Source organism: Lolium rigidum, chromosome 7 (genome assembly GCF_022539505.1).
Source record: "Lolium rigidum isolate FL_2022 chromosome 7, APGP_CSIRO_Lrig_0.1, whole genome shotgun sequence".
Classification (NCBI taxonomy): Eukaryota; Viridiplantae; Streptophyta; class Magnoliopsida; order Poales; family Poaceae; genus Lolium; species Lolium rigidum.
This window is the reverse complement of record NC_061514.1, coordinates 47,110,397-47,132,547: the sequence shown is the minus strand read 5'-3', so window position 1 is coordinate 47,132,547 and position 22,151 is coordinate 47,110,397. Positions and strand designations below refer to the sequence as shown.

At 44.4% G+C, this 22,151-nt stretch overlaps 2 protein-coding genes across 8 annotated transcripts; both read right to left on the bottom strand.

Annotated features, from left to right (window-relative positions):
- Window positions 1–345: 345 nt before the first annotated feature.
- Window positions 346–12,783, bottom strand: LOC124678980 (phenylalanine ammonia-lyase-like). 7 transcript variants are annotated; one of them, XM_047214823.1, is made up of 7 exons: window positions 12,532–12,783; window positions 12,163–12,393; window positions 6,769–6,902; window positions 5,565–5,727; window positions 4,386–4,488; window positions 3,091–3,511; window positions 346–2,315 (listed from the first exon to the last, which is right to left on the bottom strand). In XM_047214823.1, exons 4-7 carry the CDS (start codon window positions 5,634–5,636, stop codon window positions 569–571), a joined length of 2,343 nt encoding a protein of 780 aa, XP_047070779.1. In that variant the 5' UTR covers window positions 5,637–5,727; window positions 6,769–6,902; window positions 12,163–12,393; window positions 12,532–12,783; the 3' UTR covers window positions 346–568. The 7 variants fall into 7 exon arrangements, with proteins under 7 accessions (XP_047070779.1, XP_047070774.1, XP_047070778.1 ...); XM_047214818.1 differs by having other exon boundaries at window positions 5,565–5,648; window positions 12,532–12,782; XM_047214822.1 differs by having other exon boundaries at window positions 5,565–5,648; window positions 12,329–12,393; window positions 12,532–12,782.
- LOC124678981 (proline-rich receptor-like protein kinase PERK3) lies at window positions 9,356–10,777 on the bottom strand. Its single transcript, XM_047214826.1, has 2 exons — window positions 10,256–10,777; window positions 9,356–9,862 (listed from the first exon to the last, which is right to left on the bottom strand). The coding sequence occupies exons 1-2, from the start codon at window positions 10,628–10,630 to the stop codon at window positions 9,833–9,835; spliced, it is 405 nt and encodes a 134-aa protein (XP_047070782.1). The 5' UTR covers window positions 10,631–10,777; the 3' UTR covers window positions 9,356–9,832.
- Window positions 12,784–22,151: the final 9,368 nt, after the last annotated feature.

The following is a 22,151-nucleotide window of genomic DNA, read 5'->3' as shown; positions in this document are numbered from 1 at the left end:
ACGGAGACAGGCTGGTCACCACTTTCTCCGGTCAATCGAGGACACATGAAGAACACGGTGTCCGTCGATTTTTTGGGATTGATGGAACTCCGGCCTGACGTGAATAGATTTTTGCACCAATAGAAGAAAAAAAATGCTTTCGCTGTGTTGTATACTCTGGAAAAAAAATCCAGGGAAACTTAGCAATTAAACATACCAGAAAGGAAAAGAAATGAATTTACATATTTGGACAGAATGTCAAGGTTAAAAGAAAAATAGTACTACGTACCAATCATGTGAAACATACCTATTTTATTCAGAAACACAGCACCAGAGTGACGAGCAGGTTCATCTTACAAATAATCGTACCAAGAAAGAACTGGTGTCTTTGTACCAAAGCTTATTATTAATTCAGAGCACGCATATGAACTTCACATGGCGCATAGGAGTCTATAAAGTGCGCTTTAGCTACATACATAGATTTATGAATATTCAGAGGAATAAACAATCTATGTATTGCTGAAAAGATCAGTTAAGCCCTCTGAATTCTGGAGCACACTATCTTCTCTTGAATTTCTTGAACCTTTCTTCATCGGATTGGAAGGGGCTCACCATTCCACTCCTTGAGGCACTCAAGAAGCGCGTCTATGTGTTTGCCCTGGTTCATGGCAACGAAAACCTTGTCCACCTCTTCACCTGGAGACCGTGTCTTCTCTCCGGTCAAGTACTCCGTTCCGAGCTCCTTGCGCACAAAGCGATAGAGCGGGTATGACCGGCATTCGGTGATGCGGTTTGGTTGTGCAGCAGTGCCATTCTCCACCACACACCGTGCAGACTCGACATCCCTTGGAAGCACTGCACGGAGTTCCTTCTCGAATGTGGTGAGCTTGGCAAACACTGAGGTCTGCATATCCCGCTCAGCCTCACCATTGGCCAAGGCGTGCTCCACCAGAACTGCACGCATCTTCTGCATCAGTGGGTAGTTGGCGCTGCATGGGTCATCAGCATACGTGAACACAGCCTCTCTGTCGATCGTCAGGAGCAGGTCCTTCTCGCAGAAGCGTGCGTTGTGGAGATGGCCGTTGTCAATGGTGCTCAGGATCTTCGTAGCCACCGTCTTCACACGGTTCTTTACGGCATTCTTGACATTCTCCTCGAGGTGGCGGAGGTCGACAGCTTGGCACAAAGCAACCAAGAATGTCGAGGACATGAGCTTCAAAATGTCAATGGCCTCAGCGGTCTTCCTAGAAGAAATGAGACCAAGGGAGTTGACATCTTGGTTGTGTTGCTCCGCGCTCTGCACATGGTTAGTCACAGGGTTGCCCAAGAATTGGAGCTCAGAGCAATAGGAGGCCATGGCAATCTCAGCACCCTTGAAGCCATAGTCCAAGCTTGGGTTGCGTCCGCCAGAGAGATTGGAAGGCAAACCATTGTTGTAGAAATCATTCACTAGCTCTGAAAACTGGGCAAACATGAGCTTCCCAATGGCAGAGATGGCAAGCCTGGTGTTGTCCATGGAGACACCGATGGGCGTGCCTTGGAAGTTTCCGCCGTGGAAAGCCTTGCCACGGGAGACGTCGATAAGTGGGTTGTCATTCACGGAGTTGATCTCGCGCTCAATCGACTTGGTGGCGGCACGGATAGCCTCAATCTGAGGGCCAAGCCATTGTGGAGATGTACGGAGAGCATACCTATCTTGCTTTGGCTTCATTAGTGGGTCAAGCTCTCCGATCTTCTTTGCGAGCATCATATAGGAACTGCCTTCAAGGATGTGCTCCATAATTGCTGCAGCCTCGATCTGGCCAGGATGGTGCTTCAGCTTGTGTGTGAGGTGGTCAGTGTATTCTGGCTTGCCGTTCATGACCTCGCAGAAGAGGGCTGACAGAACCTCGGCAAGGACACCAAGGATGTTTGCCTCGAAGAGCACTATAGAGGCAAGACCAGAGCCCACGGCCGTGCCGTTCACCATTGCAAGACCTTCTTTGGGCTGCAGCTCAAAGAATCCATTCTGGATGCCGGCAATCTTGAATGCCTCAGCCGCGTTAAGCTTCCTGCCGTCCGGAGCCGTCGCCACTGAGTTTGAGCGACCAGTAACTAGCCCCGCGATATAGGAAAGCGGGACAAGATCGCCTGACGCGGTGATGGTGCCCCGGAGCGGTAGACACGGTGTCACATTGGCGTTGAGAAGTGTGGTGATTGTCTCTAGGATCTCGAAGCGGATACCAGAGTACCCCTGGAGCAGGGTGTTGACACGGACGAGCATCGCCGCTCTTGTTGCCGCAGCTGGCAGAACATGGCCATCTCTCCCATTCCCGAAGGCTCCGGCGTTCAGAAACCTGCAGAGGGAGGCACCAAACATATAAGGCTTCAATAAAAAGTGGGACACACAGAGATGGTCAACGAATAAATACACCGAGCTATTGATTTTCATAAAAGGTGGGACCAGGCTACTAGCAGTCTAGCACGTGCACATTAACCCAAATTACCATCTGTGTTACAAAAAAAACGAAAAATCTCTTCTTTACTCCTCCCAAATCATGCTCACGCCCAAATTAGCTCCCCTGGATCACTATCCTGCCAGGCATAACTCTGCAGATCTCTTTCTTCATGACTTCAGTGTCAAATCCCGGATTTTATGCTATGCTGCTAACGAGGGATTCAAACGGCAGCCTTTTTGCAAGGTGGCAAAGTTCAAGTTATTCAGACAGCAGAGAAGGTCGGCCGGCCGGAAATTGCAACGATTTTGACTCGCGGTCGTCGTTTGGGCATGCCAGCAACGAGCACTGAAGGCGAAGGTCGGCCGGTCGGTTTCCGATAATCATCACACTAAATGGCCCCAATCACATTACTATTTACTACAAATATGGTACTAGTACAAGTTTTCTTTTACCCCCGAATGCTCTCCATATATATGGTAGGACAGCAGTACACAAAATTTTCCATAATGTCATTTATCGATATGCTCTTTCTAATTCTACTGCTTCTGTCTAACACTTGCCAAATTTAAACCCCGGTTACTGTTTTTGGAAAATGGATCCAAAAAACATGGACAGCCCATAACTGTTGGGAGCATGGCTAAAATTTGTCATATGTTATTGGTTCGATTGGTACCTGATGAGCTCTCTCTGGAGAGCGCCGCCCTCCTTGGTCCTCCGGTGGGAGGTTGCGCCGAAGCCGGTGGTGACACCATAGCTGTCGGTGCCGTCAGCCATGCTGTTCATGACCCAGTCGCTGCTCTCCTTGACCTGTCTGCGGGCTGACTCGTCGAGCTCCACCTTGGTCTCGGCGCCGGCAGCTACCGCGGCAACCATGGCGATGGTCAGGCTGGTTCCCTCCATGGTCACCACCGGCCTACGGTACTCCTCGACCATCCGCTTGACAGCATCCAAATGGCTACCAGACAGCTCCTCTGCGGCCTTTCCCCAGTTCAGAGGATCGGCCCGCGCCACGCACAGGTTGAGGTTCTCGCACTCCATGGAGATATGCAAAGAACTGATCGGTGTCGGGAGGATGTACTTGTTCTGAAGAGTTGCTGAGGAACGGAGGGGAGAGGAGGTATTAAATAGGCAGCGCAGCTACGCAGGACTGGTCATGTGGGGGATGGGTGGGTGTGGACTGGTGACCTTGAGATCGTGTGCCACGCCCAAGCGGGGCTCCTTCCATCAGCACGAGGCTCCTTCCGTTTCTGGTTCGAAAGCCAGCCAGGTGCTCGACGCTTTGCACAGGCAAAGGGGTGTGTGTGTACTTGCCAAAATTCTTCCCTTTTTTTACCTTTGGAATATCAAGGTAAAGTATATTTCTTGGAATGAGCTGACAGTAAGTCACAACAAAACTCTTTCCTCAAGAAAACAAGGGAAAAAATCTTGTCATAGCTGTTCAGGTGGTTTTTGTGTTTTTGCTTCCCTTCTGTTGCTCGTGGTTTTCATTTTCGGTGCTCCGTGGCGATGACTTGTGACCATCCCCGGCATTTTCTTATAACTTTGTAAACTTGCTCTCTACCTTGACTAGGAAATATTAAATTAAGGTGACATTGTTATACATTACGAAAGTTAAGATAGGAAGCATGGAAAATTGTAGTGTTCTAAAGTTCATTGCTGCAACCATATATAAGCAACACACCCAAGATGCTATGTTGCAGAGCTGAATTGGACAATGATCTTTGCAGACACATAAGAACTGCCTACATTAGGTCATATTGTGTGTTAGTACCTAGTAGAGAGCAAAGCTAACGACTCAGGTTTATTTTAACATGGACATTACATGGTTACTACGTCCTTATACTTCAGCCCAAGGTTTATATCGTAACAGTGTGTAATCTTTCGACCATCCATATAACTATTGGCTACAACAGTATATAGAAAAAAAAATGTGTGCGTCTCCCAGCAGCCCAGAAATCTCAACTTTACCCGGGGACGACTGTGTAGATGTCGTTCCTCCAGTCAGCCTTGATGGTGTGCAGATCAGAGTGACAAATCCCGCAATATAGCACCTTGATGGTAACATCATCGCCTTCAGTGTTCCCACAGAAGAATCAAATGAACATCAGCATGAGAAAATTCAGATAATTGAGAAATAACAGATCGAGCAGGAACTGAAACACAGAGTATTTCCTATGTTGCACTGCACCCGCCATCTTATTCAGGAACTGCAACTGCTATACCCAGAGGTGGGTTCAGAATTTCAGGCTAAGAACTCCCACTGAGATCTACCACCATTCATTTTTGGTCTATAAAGTGGTTTACAGATATCTTTTTATCCTCGAATATAGCCCATGGAATTTCAATTAAACTGCATGCCGCATTACCCAGAGGTGAACTGTTCATAACTGCAACTGACCCAGAGGTGCAGGGTGTAAAATGTCACATAGTAACAAATGATAGGGGACTACATTATTTACTGTGGCTTGCCAACACCCATATATAGATTCAAAAAATTAACTGGTTGTAGTTCACATGTATTGTACACATCAATCAATCAGATAAGAGAACATGATTGATATTTCAGGCAATAACTTAATCTACATGCTATGGTAAGACTGTAATGAGATGGACGTAAAGTGTTGAAGATAGTTTGATTGCATCAAATGCAAAAAAGAACGTACAGAACTTGTAGATAATCTAATGAGAGCAGATTGGCAGCAGGTTATATGCATGGTCCGGGGCATAGTTTTAGCTGAGAACGAAGAGTCTAGCACTGTCTAAAAGCTTAGGTAGGCAGTAAACTGAGAGCATATAAATTTGAACTAAAACCCCAACATTTAATGGATTGGATGGAGTAATAAATTTGCCTAAGCATGTACTCAAGAATTAACATCTGGAAAAATCTCTTTGAAAAAAATACATGTGCCTTATCCTATCAATTCTCTTGTACTACAGAACCAATAAACATGCAGCCGAATTATTCATAATCTAAAATGCAGAGTTTTGAGTTGCAAAATTAATAGTGATGCTGCAAGCTGATGTCAAACTAAGGAAAGAAAGTGAGAACGGTCAGGAACAGCTAGTATGGGAAGAACATAATCTAGCTTTAACCCAACCCGAGCATGAATCCCTCTCAGGCATACAGAGAAAAAATCGGCTGCTCACCTGCTGACCAGCGACAAAGTTCGTGTAGAACCAACAATCAGCCAAAACAACGCGCCTTAGAGCCAGCATCATGGAAGAAGAAACCTGTAATCAGCACACAAATCTAAGCATCGTTCTTCCCCCAACGAATCAGAAACCCCTTTGTGAGACATCATCCAACCGCCTGGTCAATCGTAAAGCATAGATAACATTTAACCAAACCGTGTTAAAAATAAGCAAAACCATGATCAATCACATAATGTGTTGCTTGCTTATATGATGTTATTACAGTCTTAGTTTCTTCCAGAAACAACTAAATTTGAAAATGTCTCGATTTTCTGCATAATTAAGCAACAAACATTTTACTCAAAAAAGGTATTAATCAAACTTCAGACAGGATAAAGACCAAAATAACAATATGGATCATCCACGAGTCAGAGAAACTCTCTCAAGCTATATGTTTTGCTCTGTTTTTTCATATTAGAGTATTAGAGTGCATTTAAAGTATATTTTCCAGTTTTTTCCAAAAAGCAGTGTGCAGTCCTCCCATTGCGAATTTGCGATTCTGAAAATACCCTCCATGTACCTTCCCTCAGGCCTGCAAAAATTGTACCAGGACGCTGCTCTACCACCGGAATTAATAATACTACAACAACAACATCCTATCTTCTCTGACATGAATTGGAAGTGAGGCAAACAAGGCAATGAGCTCGGCATCAATGGTTGAGTAATTAATATGCCTCCAGCTATGAAAGCACGACCAGAGTGTATGCAAGGGCAGTACAGTCGAAGTAACTCGAAAAAACTCCTGTAAACGACCCCTTGGGATCCGTGACAAAACTAAAATGCACTCTATTTTCAAAGGGAGGGAGTATTTATTTGACACCATCTGAGATTCTGTCGCTTGCCTCTTGCAAAAAACAGTGAGCTATAGTTTCATAACCTTGAACTCTATTTTTGGCTTAACAGTATAGACACCAAGTTAGAGATGAGTGCTTAACACATAAAGCGTACAACAAGCTAGATATGTTTTCTTAGTCTGGAGACAAACAGCAGGAGTATTAATCAACTGAACAAGCATGCTCTGTTCAACTGATGTGCCACTCAGCAACCTTCTGAGACTTTAGATTAAATTTGACAGAAACATGCAAAAACATCTACAAGACCGACCAAATAATAAAATCAGAAACATAATGCATGAAAACATACAAGCATGTATGCTTACCAATATGGCCAATCTTCATACATGATTGAGCAAGTGCTCTAAGAGAAGATTGAGCACCAGGGCCAGGAGTTTTTGTTTTGTTTCCACCAGTAGCGCGGAGCTTGGTATGCAAAGCAGTTATATATTCCAAGCTCCTGCAAAAAAGCATAGAAGGAATTGTGCATCAACTAACAAGTAACGTCCTCCCACTTCTGAATAAGTAAGTAACGCCCTCCCATCCTTATTCCTTCAACATATAGTATTTGTAGATAATACCATGCTGGCACTCCAAAGCAAGATTTCATATTCATGTCAAGACAAAATAGAGACAGCTCACATCAAACTATCAAAGTGGATCAAAGCGCACTTCTAAAACTTCTCTACAAACCCTGTATTGAGCAAAGATAAAGTGGAAACCAAACACTGTTTGCAATCCACACCTATTTCAGTTATATATAATCACTATCGTTAACCGGTGATTATAGTGCAGAATTCAAGATAATTCAAAGCATATTAAAGAAACAATATACACTCCTGCCAGCGCAGTTCTTACCTGGTCTGATTGCATAACCTGTAGTTAGTTCCCTAGGTTCTACTCCCTCCGTTCAGAAATGTAAGACGTTTTAGCTTTTTTCCGACCAGGTGAAAAACGTGCAAAATTACATCGCTGTCCCTGTCTAAATCTGAATCGCGATCTCGTCTTCGTCTTCCAGCTCCGCCCCGAGCGTCTTCTTCTTCCAGATCCGCGCATACCTAGCGACTCCTCCGTCCCAACACCTCCGCCCCAATCATCCAGAGCCCCAGGTCGCCTGATCGTCCAGGCACTCGACCACCAGCTAGCGCCCGAGGTCTCCCAGGCCAGAGTGGATGGCAGGAGCAGGGAACGATGGAGGCGGGGGTGAGGGCATGGGCCCTCGACGGCAGCGGGGAACGGGCGGTGGCGCCGGTGGCGGTGGCGGTAGCCTTGCTGTGATTCTCCGTTTCTACTCCGGTCCTGCAACACTGGTGACCCACCGCATTAATATGGTACTCCAGACTCACCGGCTTCTCCTCGCCACACCAGCAGCAATTTCTCCACTGCCCATCAGCAGCAACTTCTCTCCTGCCCATCAGCAGGAGCAGCTTCTCCTCTGGCCCATCAGTAGCAGCTTGTCCTCGGCCCCAACAGTTCTCCGGTGCCCCAACATTAATTTGTCAGAAATGGTCCTGCCAGACCTTAACTGTGCTCCTCTGGAAGAAGAAAATGGCCCTCCTAAAGAACACAATGGGAACATACCTAAAGACAATGAATATATGTATTGTGCAGCCTAAATTGTGACCACAACTGTAATTGTGCAGCCTAATTCAACACTACTAGTAACTTCTCGAGGAGTTCCATGGTCATGATAACAAGCAATGCAAGTTTCAGCATTGTTAACAAGCAGTTTACTCCACTTCATGAACCCAAATAAGTTTAAATTCAGTGACATGTCCTGTTTCCATGACTTAAATTTGATGAGAGACACTGAATCCAAATCAGTTTAAACTTCAGTTTAGCCTCCAAGATTGTACCTTGTTCAGGATAAATCCAAATCAGTTGAAATTTCCTTGTTCACCAGTTCATTTTGAGTTGATTGCAACTAACAAACCAAGTGGTAGCAGCAAATTAAACTAAAACATTTCATTACTTCTAGCAAAAACAGTGCAATTAGTTCAGTGTCGAGTCAATCAAATAGGGAATAGAAATAATTTATCTGCATATCACTTGATTACTTCTACCACAAACAGTTAAAATCAGTAAGCCGTCATATATGATAAAGACGGATTTGTTGCATGACTACATGGTTGACAAGCACACTGTAGGAGAGTGCATGATTTAAACCTATTAACAAGTTCACATAGATCCCATCTCTAAAAGTACTGAAATTATAAAGAAGGATTTCACTGAGTTGGCATTTACCACATCCAATTCTGGCTCCTGCACTTACTGTTGAGTTCATGTCCAATTGTCCACCTCCAACATATCAAATGAACTTTGTCAGGGGCAAACAAGGTAAATGCACATTCAAAGTGCAGCAGAGCATATGTAAGCTTGGAAAGAGTACAGTGGGAACCATTTGATCCAACATTGCATGCATCATACTAGTTTTACAAAGATCAAAGAGTACAAAAACGACGTCAAATATACAAGAAAATCAACCATGTAGTATGACATGCATACAACAACCCACACAACTTCCACAATAAGGCAGCAGACCATGAACTACTCCTGTGAAGAACAACTGTGTCTCTCCTGTGAGTGTTGAAGATTTCATCTTGTGGGGCATGGGAAAGCTAGATAATTACAGTTCACATACATAATTATTCTTCATCTGGATACTAAGTCTAATACAGTCAGACAAGTCAGACATATGAAATCACACACTGCAGATGCTCAAATTAGCAAGGCATGTGACACAGTGATATTGAAAACAACTTTGCATAATGCATTTCAGACTAAAAAAACTTTGAGAAACAGTAAAAGTAAGGATGGAACGTACATTGTTTGCATGGGATCTAGCCCCTGCAATTCCATTTGCTTCTTCTACAACAGCACTACCAGCTGAAGGTGATGAAACATCATCTCCAGCCTCTTTTTTCTCCTAAAAAAAGAAATATTGATGCTTACTGAGTATTGACTGGATTTATTTTCCGAAACTTAAAGGTTGGCTAGGATCCTATATCTGAAAGAGTGACCTAATTTGAGAGTGTAAGAGTAAATAGTACTAGCACAAAATCAAGTTTCAGAAAAGTTCTTACAGATGATTTGTGTGATCAGTGCCAAATTATGAGGAACTATGATAGGTGACCAGAGCGAATTGGCCTCAAATTTTTTTGCAGCAGATGAAGCACTAAAAACAACAGTACTGATTTCTGCATTCAAGGTATGGTACAGTACTACAACTAAAGTAGCAACACTAAGTTGTGCATCCTGAATTATTTAGCAAATGGATCATGCTTGACGATGTAGTCGATCACTAGTATAAGCATTTAACCAAAATTTTAACTGTACCGGAGGCGGAGGACGTTGTGGTGCCAGAATCGGGTGACGGCGCGCCCCTGGGCCTCAAAGTCCTTGAGCTTGTCGGTGCCGCCACTAGCCGATGTGCCAGACGTACATGAGATGAAACAACGTGTTCAAGCAAATCAAGCAAGCAAAATTTAGTTATGGGACATGTATCTATGTGAGGCTCAGCTCGATTAGGAAGAAGGACAGGAGCTCCAGCTGATGATTTAAAATATGGCACACGTCACTGGTGTCAACATACATCTTCAGCAGAGTATGTAACCTAGGTAATTCAGACATTCATAATCAGACTGGTCGCATGCAAGATTCATAGGTTTGGCCGAACTTTGAGCAGCAACGAAACAACTTGTTGGTGATTTCGGTTTTCAGCTACGTTTTGTGGCAATTTCAACTCCAAAAATCTATTCGATTGGTTTCAACTTTCAATGTGGCATGAATTCAGCCGACGGGGGTCTGACTCACCAAAGAGGAAGTGGTCGAGCCGTTGGCCCGGGCGGCAGAGGAGGTGCAGCAGCCGACGAGGGAGACCAGGTTCCGTTGATGCACCTTCAGCAGCAGCCGCACCTCGTCGAGGAACTCGCGCACCCCCTGCCGCGATTCCAGGGACAAACTCTTCACCGGAATCTCGTGCCCGCTCTCCAGCACACCCTGTGAATTTAGGTGAAGTGAAGCGCACAGAGAAAAGGAGGTTGTGAGGTGCTTGCTTGCCTCAAAGATGGGGAAGCCGTCGCGGTGGAGCAGATTGCTGTCAGAAAATCCGGTGGTGGCGGCCTCCAGCCCGGACAGGTCGATGAAGAGGCTCAATGGTACCCCGACCGGACTCGCCGACGCCACCATCGTCGTTACCCACAGATCCAGCTCATAAATATGCGACCTTTGACCTCGAAAGGAAGAGGGGATTCCTACGGGAAGAAAGGCAGCGGTGGAGAGAGAGAGATGAGGATATCGGGAGAGAGAAGGAGGGTAGAGTTGAAGGCGAAGCGAGCCATGGAGTGGCGGCGGCGCGGGCCATGGAGGGGCGGCGACGTGGGTGACGAAGAGGAAGCCGGCGACGGAGGGGCGGCGACGTGGGTGACGAAGAGGAAGCCGGCGACGGAGGGGAGGAAGCGGTGCGACGCAAGAAGAGTGAGCGGTGCCGTAACCCGACCGATACACGAGGGTAAAATGGGAAACTCGGAAAATATTTGTGCGTGACGAAATTTCAACGTCAAAACCCCAACGTCTTACATTTCTGAACGGAGGGAGTAGTTATTTTCCCCATGTAATTTATTTGGCAAATGATCATGTGTATCAATATTATGTTGCTTTTTTAGACTTTCTACGGTTCAGTTTAACTCTGCGTTTACTACAAACCTAATTCAATCAAGCATGTAAAGCAAGACACTCATTCACAAAGCAATCTGATCTTGTTCTACTTCCTATGCTATCAGGAGCAGAAGCTTAAATACATGTCTTGTTGTGTCCACAATCAAAAAGCATATACTAACATGTACTAGTAGTATCCTAAGGTCAAATATTGGATAACACTTATGCACTAATGTATCTAACATGCATCCGCATAGAGGTTTTGCATTTGTAACAACCTGCCCCGGTCAAATGGCCTGAAACTGGACATTTGCACGTACTCCATTTCTCCAGCGGTTCACGATGACATGCGGACCTCTAACCATGATTAAGTAATATACCAACTTCTCTGACCTCTAGCCATGATTGTTATGTACTCCCTCCGATTCAAGGAATAAGGCGCCCTCGTTTTACGTGCTTTTTGTTTGACCAAGAATTGCTTGAAATATATAAATATTATTTGTATGAAATTAGCATCATTAGAAAGTGCTTTTCAATACGAATCCACCGATACTAACTACATATAATATAATCAAGATTTTGTTGCTCAATTTTTACGGTCAAAGTTCGTCTTGGAATACTGCGTGCGCGTTATTCCTTGGGTCGGTGGTAGTAATTACGAAGTTCTTAACTTTCTCTCCATTTCTAATTAGAACATGACACCACTCCGATATATTCACTATATGAGCAACTTTCTAAAAAAACAATAATCATGTCTTTCCGCATCAGTCAGTGGATTGAATTCTAGTCTCAGTAGCCATTCAGAACTTTGGAATTTTTTTATTGATTAGACGATATGATTTCAGTTGAGGAGTTCTGATATGTTTATAAATGGTGAAAGCAAGAAATAATGCTATCTATAAATGGAAAGTTATATTGTTTGGTCGATAATTCTGCTGGTCTCCATGCAATGACTGTACGACATCTTCTCTTAATCTCTAATCAACGCAAAACATTTAGTAAATTAGTATATTAAAAAGGATGAAAGCAACCTGGAAAGAACTGGAGAGATACATCACGCTTACGTTGCAAGTTAGACAAACACCAGCAAGGCAAAGAACAAATCACAAAATAATTTGCAGGAAACACAAGAGCAGCATTCAAAATTTGGACTGCACTTGCTCCTCCACTGCCTGCATCACTGTCTGCATTCGAGTTGGAGCTTCCATCTTCTGAACGACTAATACTAACCATTGTTGAAATCAGCAGGCATTGCCATTGCTGAAATTAGCAGCCAATGCCGTTGCTGAAATTACCTGCAGGAGAAGAAGAACTGAAGAAGTAAGTTAGGCAGGAACGTCCCTGATTGGTCGAAGATAGAACAGTAGAAGGGACTAGGAAAGAGGACGCAGATGGGGAGAATGGATAATACAGGTGTGGGGAAAGAAACCGACCTGCACCGCCGGACGGCGGAGGTACCTGCTCGGTGGCGGATGGCGGACGGAGCAGCTTCCGGCCGGCGGCTGGATCTTTTCCTCGGTGTGGCGTCGCGGCAGCAATGTTGGCCGGTGTTCCTCGCCGGTGTGGCGGCGCCGACCCAGGTTGAGACGAGAGAGGGCTGCGACCTGCGAGTGACGAGTCAGTGTCATGTGGGGTTCGGATCCCTGGAGTTGGCCTCAACTCCACCGCATCGAGTTGGGGAAATCTCGACGTTTTCCCTCTATGGTCCAGATTTAATAAACCGTAACAACCTCTGATTTATTTACTAGTAAGGTGAAACCTGTAAGGTGTCATACTTAAAACCTGTAAATACCCGGTGTCACACTTTCACCAAATTACATAAATGCCATTCCATTTTCCACATCAACAAACAAAAAAGGATGACACACCTTAAAATATGGGTGCTTAGGGCATGCCCAATGCATAGCCCTAGGGGTGTTGCCTCACACCTTTAACTAGGTTCGGGTGGTCCAAAGTAGGTTCGGATGAGGAGGCAACCTCTTCATCAGGAGGCAACCTCTTCAGCCATAAAGTGGAAAATATGAGAGAGAAAGAGAAAAATCAAATCAGCTTTTGAGAGAAAGACATATTAATGGGACCATAACATGGCATGCATATGTCAAAAGTTTTATCCAAGCCTAGTTGGACAGCTGCCTCCATTGCTCATGCCCTTATCCTTCCGCTAATCGCCCTCCCCTATCTCGGCAATCTACAACTCCAAGCTACCAAAAATAACATGTTCGTGCAACATACTGATCCGAGCAAGCAGCAAACAGCCTCGCAAACTCCAACAAGATCCATCTAAACAAAACTCCAACGAAATCCCTCGCAAAGGACAAGGTCGGCGAGCTCAGTGCGACTGGAGAGACGAGGCGGGGAGTCAGGTCGGGGGAGTCTAAGGGTGTGTTCGGTTCTGGAATCAAGAGGAACGGAATAGAACGGTTCCGCACCTAGCACCCATTCCTGTGTTCGGTTGGACAAAAGAACGGAACCGAGTAGTTCCTAGGAATGGAATATTCCATCAATATGCGGAATCGACTCGTCCGGCCAAAACGGCCGGATGGCGAGGAATGGCTCGCTGTCAACGAAAAGTTAGATGGATAATCCTCTCCTCTCTCTCTCTCTCCTCTGCAACTACGGCGGCTCCCGATGGCCAGCACGGGCGGCTCTCGGCGGCCACGCGCGGCGGCTCCCGACGGCTCCCGACGGCCACGCGCGGAGGCTCTTGGCGGCCAACACCCGCGGCAGGGCCAGGCACGCGCAGCTCCCATCGGCGGTGGCGGTGGAGTCTGAGCGAAAGTGGGAAGAAGAAGCTACGCCGCCGGAGTTCATCTGCCCGATCTTGGGGCTGCTCATGGCCGACCTCGTCATCCTGCCGTCCGGCCACACCTACGAGCACGCCTGCCTCCAGGCCTGCGCGGACCTCTCCTTCTTCCCCCCCCCCCCCCCCCCCCGGCGCCGGGTCGGTTTCAGACCCGATGATTCCCAACTCTGCCCTCAAGGCCGCCATCGGCACCTGGTGCGCCCGATCCGGCCGCGCCGCGGCCGCCGTCCAGAGAAGCTGCTCGGGCGGCCGTGCTCCGCGTGATTCCTCCGGCTCCTTCGCCATTTAGCTTTTAAGCCAAATATTTTTAAGCCAAACAAATCTGTTAATTACAATTTTGAGATGGAAGATTTAGCTAAGCTCAAATTATTAGCATTTTAAGCATGATTATGTATTCCGTTCCACTCCCAATTCCCCCAACCGAACAGAAAACGGAACCGTTCCGTTCCTCGAATTTTTCCGAACCGAACACGGGGTTGGAACCGTTCCATGACTTCGGAATGGAACCATTCCGTTCCATCCCCTCTTATTCTAGAACCGAACACACCCTAAAAGGTCGGTGCCGCACAGAAGCGGGCAGGGCGGGTAGTCTTCATCGGGTGTGCACATGACGCCGGCGTAGGAGCACGGGGGTGGGGCACGCTTGGGTGCTGGCCTGCTAGGTGATCGTCCACGTACGAGAACCTCACCTTCTTGTCCCAAATCCCTCTATATCAATAAGGATTGGGAGGGCAGCCCCTCTACGCTCACCCTCCGGCGATCACGGCGGCGGCTTTCTCCAAGTCTGCAGAATTGAATCGACGGTCATCGCTAAGCTGCAAAGGAAGAGTGTGGTGGATGTTGGATGTGGAGAAGAGGATGTGCAATCATGAACGGTTGATAGTAGAGGTGAAGCAAGGTATGGTAAATATATGATCTTGAATGCCAGATCATGTAACGTGAGGTTTCAAGTTCCAATTTCTCACAGTTGCCCCGCTTCCAAAAATGGCACAACGCCCTGGCATACTCTTCTCTATCATCGACGATGGATACTAAAGTTGCCAGTTTTGCCACCAGACTCCCTCAAAAAACATAGCATGGTCACAAAATAGTGGTGTGGGCGTTTAGGTTTTATAGAGCCATTTGTTTTAGAGAAATGGTGTGATCTAGCAAATTGGAGGCACTTGCCCATGATACGTCGCAAATGTATCTATAATTTTGTATGCTCCATGTTTGTTTTACACCAATTCCAATATGTTTTATTTACACTTTGTTGCACTTTTATACATTTTCTGGCACTAACATATTGACAAGATGCCACAGTGTCAGTCTCTGTTTTCTGCTATTTTGTATTTCAGAAAAGTTGTACATGAAATATTCTCGGAATTGGACGAAAAAAAGCCGAAGATCTTATTTTTCCGTAACGAAGACGAAGCCCGGAGGCGAGATGAAGGGTGGCCACAAGGCGGCCACACCACCCCATGGCGCGGCCAAGGGTGGGCCCGCGCCATGGCATGGTGTGGGCCACTGATACGTCCCAAACGTATCTATAATTTCTTATGTTCCATGCTACTTTTATGATGATACTCACATGATTTATACACATTATATGTTATTATTATGCATTTTTCGGCACTAACCTATTGACGAGATGTCGAAGAGCCAGTTGTTGTTTTCTGCTATTTTTTGTTTCAGAAATCCTAGTAAGGAAATATTCTCGGAATTGGACGAAATCAACGTCCAGGGTCCTATTTTTCCACGAAACTTCCAGAAGACCGAAGGAGTCACGAAGTGGGGCCACGGGGCGCCGCCACACTAGGGCGGCGTGGCCAGGCCTAGGCCCGCGTGGCCCTAGCGTGTGGGGCCCCCGTGCCTCCTCCGACTCCGCCCTTCCGCCTACTTAAAGCCTTCGTCGTGAATACCCCAGTACCGAGAGCCACGATACGGAAAACCTTCCAGAGATGCCGCCGCCGCCAATCCCATCTCGGGGGATTCAGGAGATCGCCTCCGGCACCCTTCCGGAGAGGGGAATCATCTCCCGGAGGGCTCTTCATCACCATGATCGCCTCCGGATCGATGTGTGAGTAGTCCACCCCTGGACTATGGGTCCATTGCAGTAGCTAGATGGTTGTCTTCTCCTCATTGTGCTATCATGTTAGATCTTGTGAGCTGCCTATCATGATCAAGATCATCTATCTGTAATCCTACATGTTGTGTTTGTTGGGATCCGATGAATATTGAATACTATGTCAAGTTGATTATCAATCTATCATATATGTTGTTTATGTTCTTGCATGCTCTCCGTTGCTAGTAGAGGCTCTGGCCAAATTCATACTTGTGACTCCAAGAGGGAGTATTTATGCTCGATAGTGGGTTCATGCCTCCATTGAATGCGGGACAGTGACGGAAAGTTCTAAGGTTGTGGATGTGCTCGTTGCCACTAGGGATAAAACATCGATGCTTTGTCTAAGGATATTTGTGTTGATTACATTACGCACCATACTTAATGCAATTGTCTGTTGTTTGCAACTTAATACTGGAAGGGGTTCGGATGATAACCCGAAGGTGGACTTTTTAGGCATAGATGCATGTCTGGATAGCGGTCTATGTACTTTGTTGTAATGCCCCGATTAAATCTCATAGTACTCATCATGGTATATGTATGTGCATTGTTATGCCTTCTTTATTTGTCAATTGCCCAACCGTAATTTGTTCACCCAACATCTGTTTATCTTATGGGAGAGACACCACTAGTGAACTGTGGACCCCGGTCCAATTCTTTACATCCGAAATACAATCTACTGCAATTGTTCGTTCTCGTTCTTCGCAAACAAACATCATCATCCACACTATACATCTAATCCTTTGTTTACAGCAAGCCGGTGAGATTGACAACCCCACTGTTACGTTGGGGCAAAGTACTTTGATTGTGTTGTGCAGGTTCCACGTTGTCGCCGGAATCCCTAGTGTTACGCCGCACTACACTCCGCCACCAACAACCTTCACGTGCTTCCTTGACTCCTACTGGTTCGATAACCTTGGTTTCTTACTGAGGGAAAACTTGTTGCTGTACGCATCACACCTTCCTCTTGGGGTTCCCAACGGACGTGTGTCAACTACACGCCAGCAAGTAAATTTCTGGCGCCGTTGCCGGGGAGATCAAGACACGCTGCAAGGGGAGTCTCCCACATCCAATCTCTTTACTTTGTTTTTTTCTTGCTTTACTTTACTTTATTTACTGCTTTGTTTGCTTCTTATATCAAAAACACAAAAAAATTAGTTGCTAGCTTTACTTTATTTACTGTCTTGCTCTCCATATTAAAAAACACAAAAAAATTAGTTACTTGCATTTACTTTATTTAGTTTGCTTTATTTACTACTGCTAAAATGGGTACTGTTGAGAATACTAAGTTGTGTGACTTCACTAGCACAAATAATAATGATTTCCTATGCACACCTATTGATCCACATGCTACTACAACAGAATTCTTTGAAATTAAACCTGCTTTCCTAAATCTTGTTATGAGAGAGCAATTTTCTGGTGTTAATTCTGATGATGTTGCTGCCCATCTTAATAATTTTGTTGAACTATGTGAAATGCAAAAGTATAAGGATGTAGATGGTGACATTATAAAATTAAAATTGTTTCCTTTCTCCTTAAGAGGAAGAACTAAAGATTGGTTGCTATCTCTGCCTAAGAATAGTATTAATTCATGGACTAAATGTAAGGATGCTTTTATTGGTAGATATTATCCTCCCGCTAAAAGTATATCTTTGAGAAGTAGCATAATGAATTTTAAGCAATTAGATAATGAACATGTTGCTCAAGCATGGGAGAGAATGAAATCTTTGGTGAAGAATTGCCCTACCCATGGACTAACTACTTGGATGATCATCCAAACCTTTTATGCAAGATTGAATTTTTCTTCGCGGAACCTATTGGATTCAGCTGCTGGAGGTACCTTTATGTCCATCACTTTGGGGGCGGCAACAAAACTTCTTGATGATATGATGACAAATTACTCTGAATGGCACACGGAAAGGGCTCTGATACGTCTCCGAAGTATCGATAATTTCTTATGTTCCATGCCACATTATTGATGATATCTACATGTTTTATACACATTATATGTCGTATTTATGCATTTTCCGGCACTAACCTATTAACGAGATGCCGAAGAGCCGATTGTTGTTTTCTGCTGTTTTTGGTTTCAGAAATCCTACAAAGGAAATATTCTCGGAATTGGACGAAATCAACGCCCAGGGTCCTATTTTTGCTAGAAGCTTCCAGAAGACCGAGGGGAAAGGAATGTTGCTACGCGCTTTTGCAAGCGGCAAGTGAACGTCTACCGCAGCAACAAGAGCCTCATCTTGTAGGCTTTGGAATCTCTTCAAGGGTGAGACTCGATACCCCCTCGTTGCTACCGTCTTCTAGATTGCATCTTGGCTTGGATTGCATGTTCGCGGTAGGAAAATTTTTGTTTTCTATGCAACGTTATCCTACAAGGAAGTGGGGCCACGAGGCGCCGCCACAAAAGGGCGGCGCGGCCCAGCCCTTGGCCGCGCGGCCCTGGTGTGTGGGGCCCTCGTGTGGCCCCCCGCGTTGCCCTTCCGCCTACTTAAAGCCTTCGTCGCGAAACCCCCAGTACCGAGAGCCACGATACGGAAAACCTTCCAGAGCCGCCGCCACCAATCCCATCTCGGGGGATTCTGGAGATCGCCTCCGGCACCCTGCCGGAGAGGGGAATCATCTCCCGGAGGACTCTTCACCGCCATGGTCGCCTCCGGAGTGATGAGTGAGTAGTTCACCCCTCGACTATGGGTCCATAGCAGTAGCTAGATGGTTGTCTTCTCCTCATGTGCTTCATTGTCGGATCTTGTGAGCTGCCTAACATGATCAAGATCATCTATCTGTAATTCTATATGTTGTGTTTGTCGGGATCCGATGGATCTATTACCTATGTGTTGTTTATGATCTTGCATGCTCTCCGTTATTAGTAGAGGCTCTGGCCAAGTTTTTACTCTTAACTCCAAGAGGGAGTACTTATGCTCGATAGTGGGTTCATGCCTCCATTAAATGCGGGACGGTGACGAGAAAGTTCTAAGGTTGTGGATGTGCTTGTTGCCACTAGGGATAAAACATTGATGCTATGTCCGAGGATGTAGTTATTGATTACATTACGCACCATACTTAATGCAATTGTCCGTTGTTTGCAACTTAATACTGGAAGGGGTTCGGATGATAACCTCGAAGGTGGACTTTTTAGGCATAGATGCATGCTTGGATAGCGGTCTATGTACTTTGTCGTAATGCCCAATTAAATCTCACAATAATCATCATATCATGTATGTGCATTGTTATGCTCTCTTTATTTGTCAATTGCCCGACTGTAATTTGTTCACCCAACATGCTATTTATCTTATGGGAGAGACACCTCTAGTGAACTGTGGACCCCGGTCCATTCTTTTACATCGAATACAATCTACTACAATACTTGTTCTACTATTTTCTGCAAACAATCATCATCCACACTATACATCTAATCCTTTGTTACAGCAAGCCGGTGAGATTGACAACCTCACTGTTTCGTTGGGGCAAAGTACTTTGGTTGTGTTGTGCAGGTTCCACGTTGGCGCCGGAATCCCTGGTGTTGCGCCGCACTACATCCCGCCGCCATCAACCTTCAACGTGCTTCTTGGCTCCTCCTGGTTCGATAAACCTTGGTTTCTTTCTGAGGGAAAACTTGCCGCTGTACGCATCACACCTTCCTCTTGGGGTTCCCAACGGACGCGTGCTGTACGCGTATCAAGCATATTTTCTGGCGCCGTTGCCCGGGAGATCAAGACACGCTGCAAGGGGAGTCTCCACAATCCAATCTCTCTACTTTGTTTTTGTCTTGCTTTATTTTATTTACTACTTTGTTTGCTGCATTATATCAAAACACAAAAAAATTAGTTGCTAGCTTTACTTTATTTACTGTCTTGCTCTCTATATCAAAAACACAAAAAATTAGTTACTTGCATTTACTTTATCTAGTTTGCTTTATTTACTACTGCTAAAATGGCCACTCCTGAAAATACTAAGTTTTGTGACTTCACAACCACAAATAATAATGATTTCTTATGCACACCTATTGCTCCACCTGCTACTACAGCAGAATTCTTTGAAATTAAACCTGCTCTACTGAATCTTGTTATGCGAGAGCAATTTTATGGTGTTAGTTCTGATGATGCTGCTGCCCATCTCAATAATTTTGTTGAATTGTGTGAAATGCAAAAGTATAAAGATGTAGATGGTGACATTATAAAATTAAAATTGTTTCCTTTCTCATTAAGAGGAAGAGCTAAAGATTGGTTGCTATCTCTGCCTAAGAATAGTATTGATTGATGGACTAAATGCAAGGATGCTTTTATTGGTAGATATTATCCCCCTGCTAAAATTATATCTTTGAGGAGTAGCATAATGAATTTTAAACAATTAGATAATGAGCATGTTGCACAAGCTTGGGAAAGAATGAAATCTCTAGTTAAAAATTGCCCAACCCATGGACTGACTACTTGGATGATCATCCAAACCTTTTATGCAGGACTGAACTTTTCTTCGCGGAACCTATTGGATTCAGCTGCTGGAGGTACCTTTATGTCCATCACTCTTGGTGAAGCAACAAAGCTTCTTGATAATATGATGATCAATTACTCTGAATGGCACACGGAAAGAGCTCCACAAGGTAAGAAGGTAAATTCTGTCGAAGAATCTCTTCCTTGAGTGATAAGATTGATGCTATTATGTCTATGCTTGTGAATGATAGGACTAATGTTGATCCTAATAATGTTCCATTAGCTTCATTGGTTGCCCAAGAAAAACATGTCGATGTAAACTTCATTAAAAATAATAATTTCAACAACAATGCTTATCGGAACAATTCTAGTAATAACTATAGGCCATATCCTTATAATAATGGTAACGGTTATGGTAATTCTTATGGGAATTCTTACAACAATAATAGGAACACACCCCCTGGACTTGAAGCTATGCTTAAAGAATTTATTAGTACACAAACTGTTTTTAACAAATCTGTTGAGGAAAAGCTCAATAAAATTGATATTCTCGCTTCTAAGGTTGATAGTCTTGCCTCTGATGTTGATCTTTTGAAATCGAAAGTTATGCCTAATAAGGATATTGAAAATAAAATTGTTACTACAGCAAATGCCATCCAAGTTAGAATTAATGAGAATATAAGATTGATGGCTGAATTGCATGCTAGGTGGGAAAGAGAAGAAAATGAAAAACTAGCTAAAGAGAATAATGTAGCTAAAGTTTGGACTATTACCACCACTAGTAATGCTAATTCTCCACATGTTGCTGCACCTCCTACTAATAATGGTGGAAGAATTGGAGTTGGCAATGTTTCCACTTCTAATGCAAAGCCTGCAAAACTGCCGGAAACTGCTAAAACTGCTGAAACTGCGTGTGATAAAACTGCTGAAATTTTTTCCAACATTGGGGATGATGATCCCATTGCTTTAGATTATAATGGTTTGGATTTTGATGATTGTCACATCTCTGAAGTTATAAAGTTCTTACAAAAACTTGCTAAGAGTCCTAATGCTAGTGCTATAAACTTGGCTTTCACAAAACATATTACAAATGCTCTCATAAAAGCTAGAGAGGAGAAACTAAAACTTGAAACTTCTATTCCTAGAAAGCTAGAGGATGTTTGGGAGCCCATCATTAAGATGAAGGTCAATGACTTTGATTGTAATGCTTTATGTGATCTTGGTGCAAGTATTTCCGTTATGCCTAAGAAAATTTATGATATGCTTGACTTGCCACCATTGAAAAATTGTTATTTGGATGTTAATCTTGTTGATAATGCTATAAAGAAACCTTTGGGGAGAGTTAATAATGTTCGTATTATGGTTAACAATAACCTTGTCCCCGTTGATTTTGTTGTCTTGGATATTGAATGCAATGCATCTTGTCCCATTATATTGGGAAGACCTTTTCTTCGAACTGTTGGAGCTATCATTGATATGAAGGAAGGTAATATTAAATATCAATTTCCTCTCAAAAAAGGTATGGAACACTTCCCTAGAAAGAGAATGAAGTTACCTTTTGATTCTATTATTAGAACGAGTTATGATGTTGATGCTTCATCTCTTGATAATACTTGATACACACTTTACGCGCCTAGGCGAAAGGCGTTAAAGAAAGCGCTTATGGGAGATAACCCATGTTTTTACTACAGTAATTTTATTTTATATTTGAGT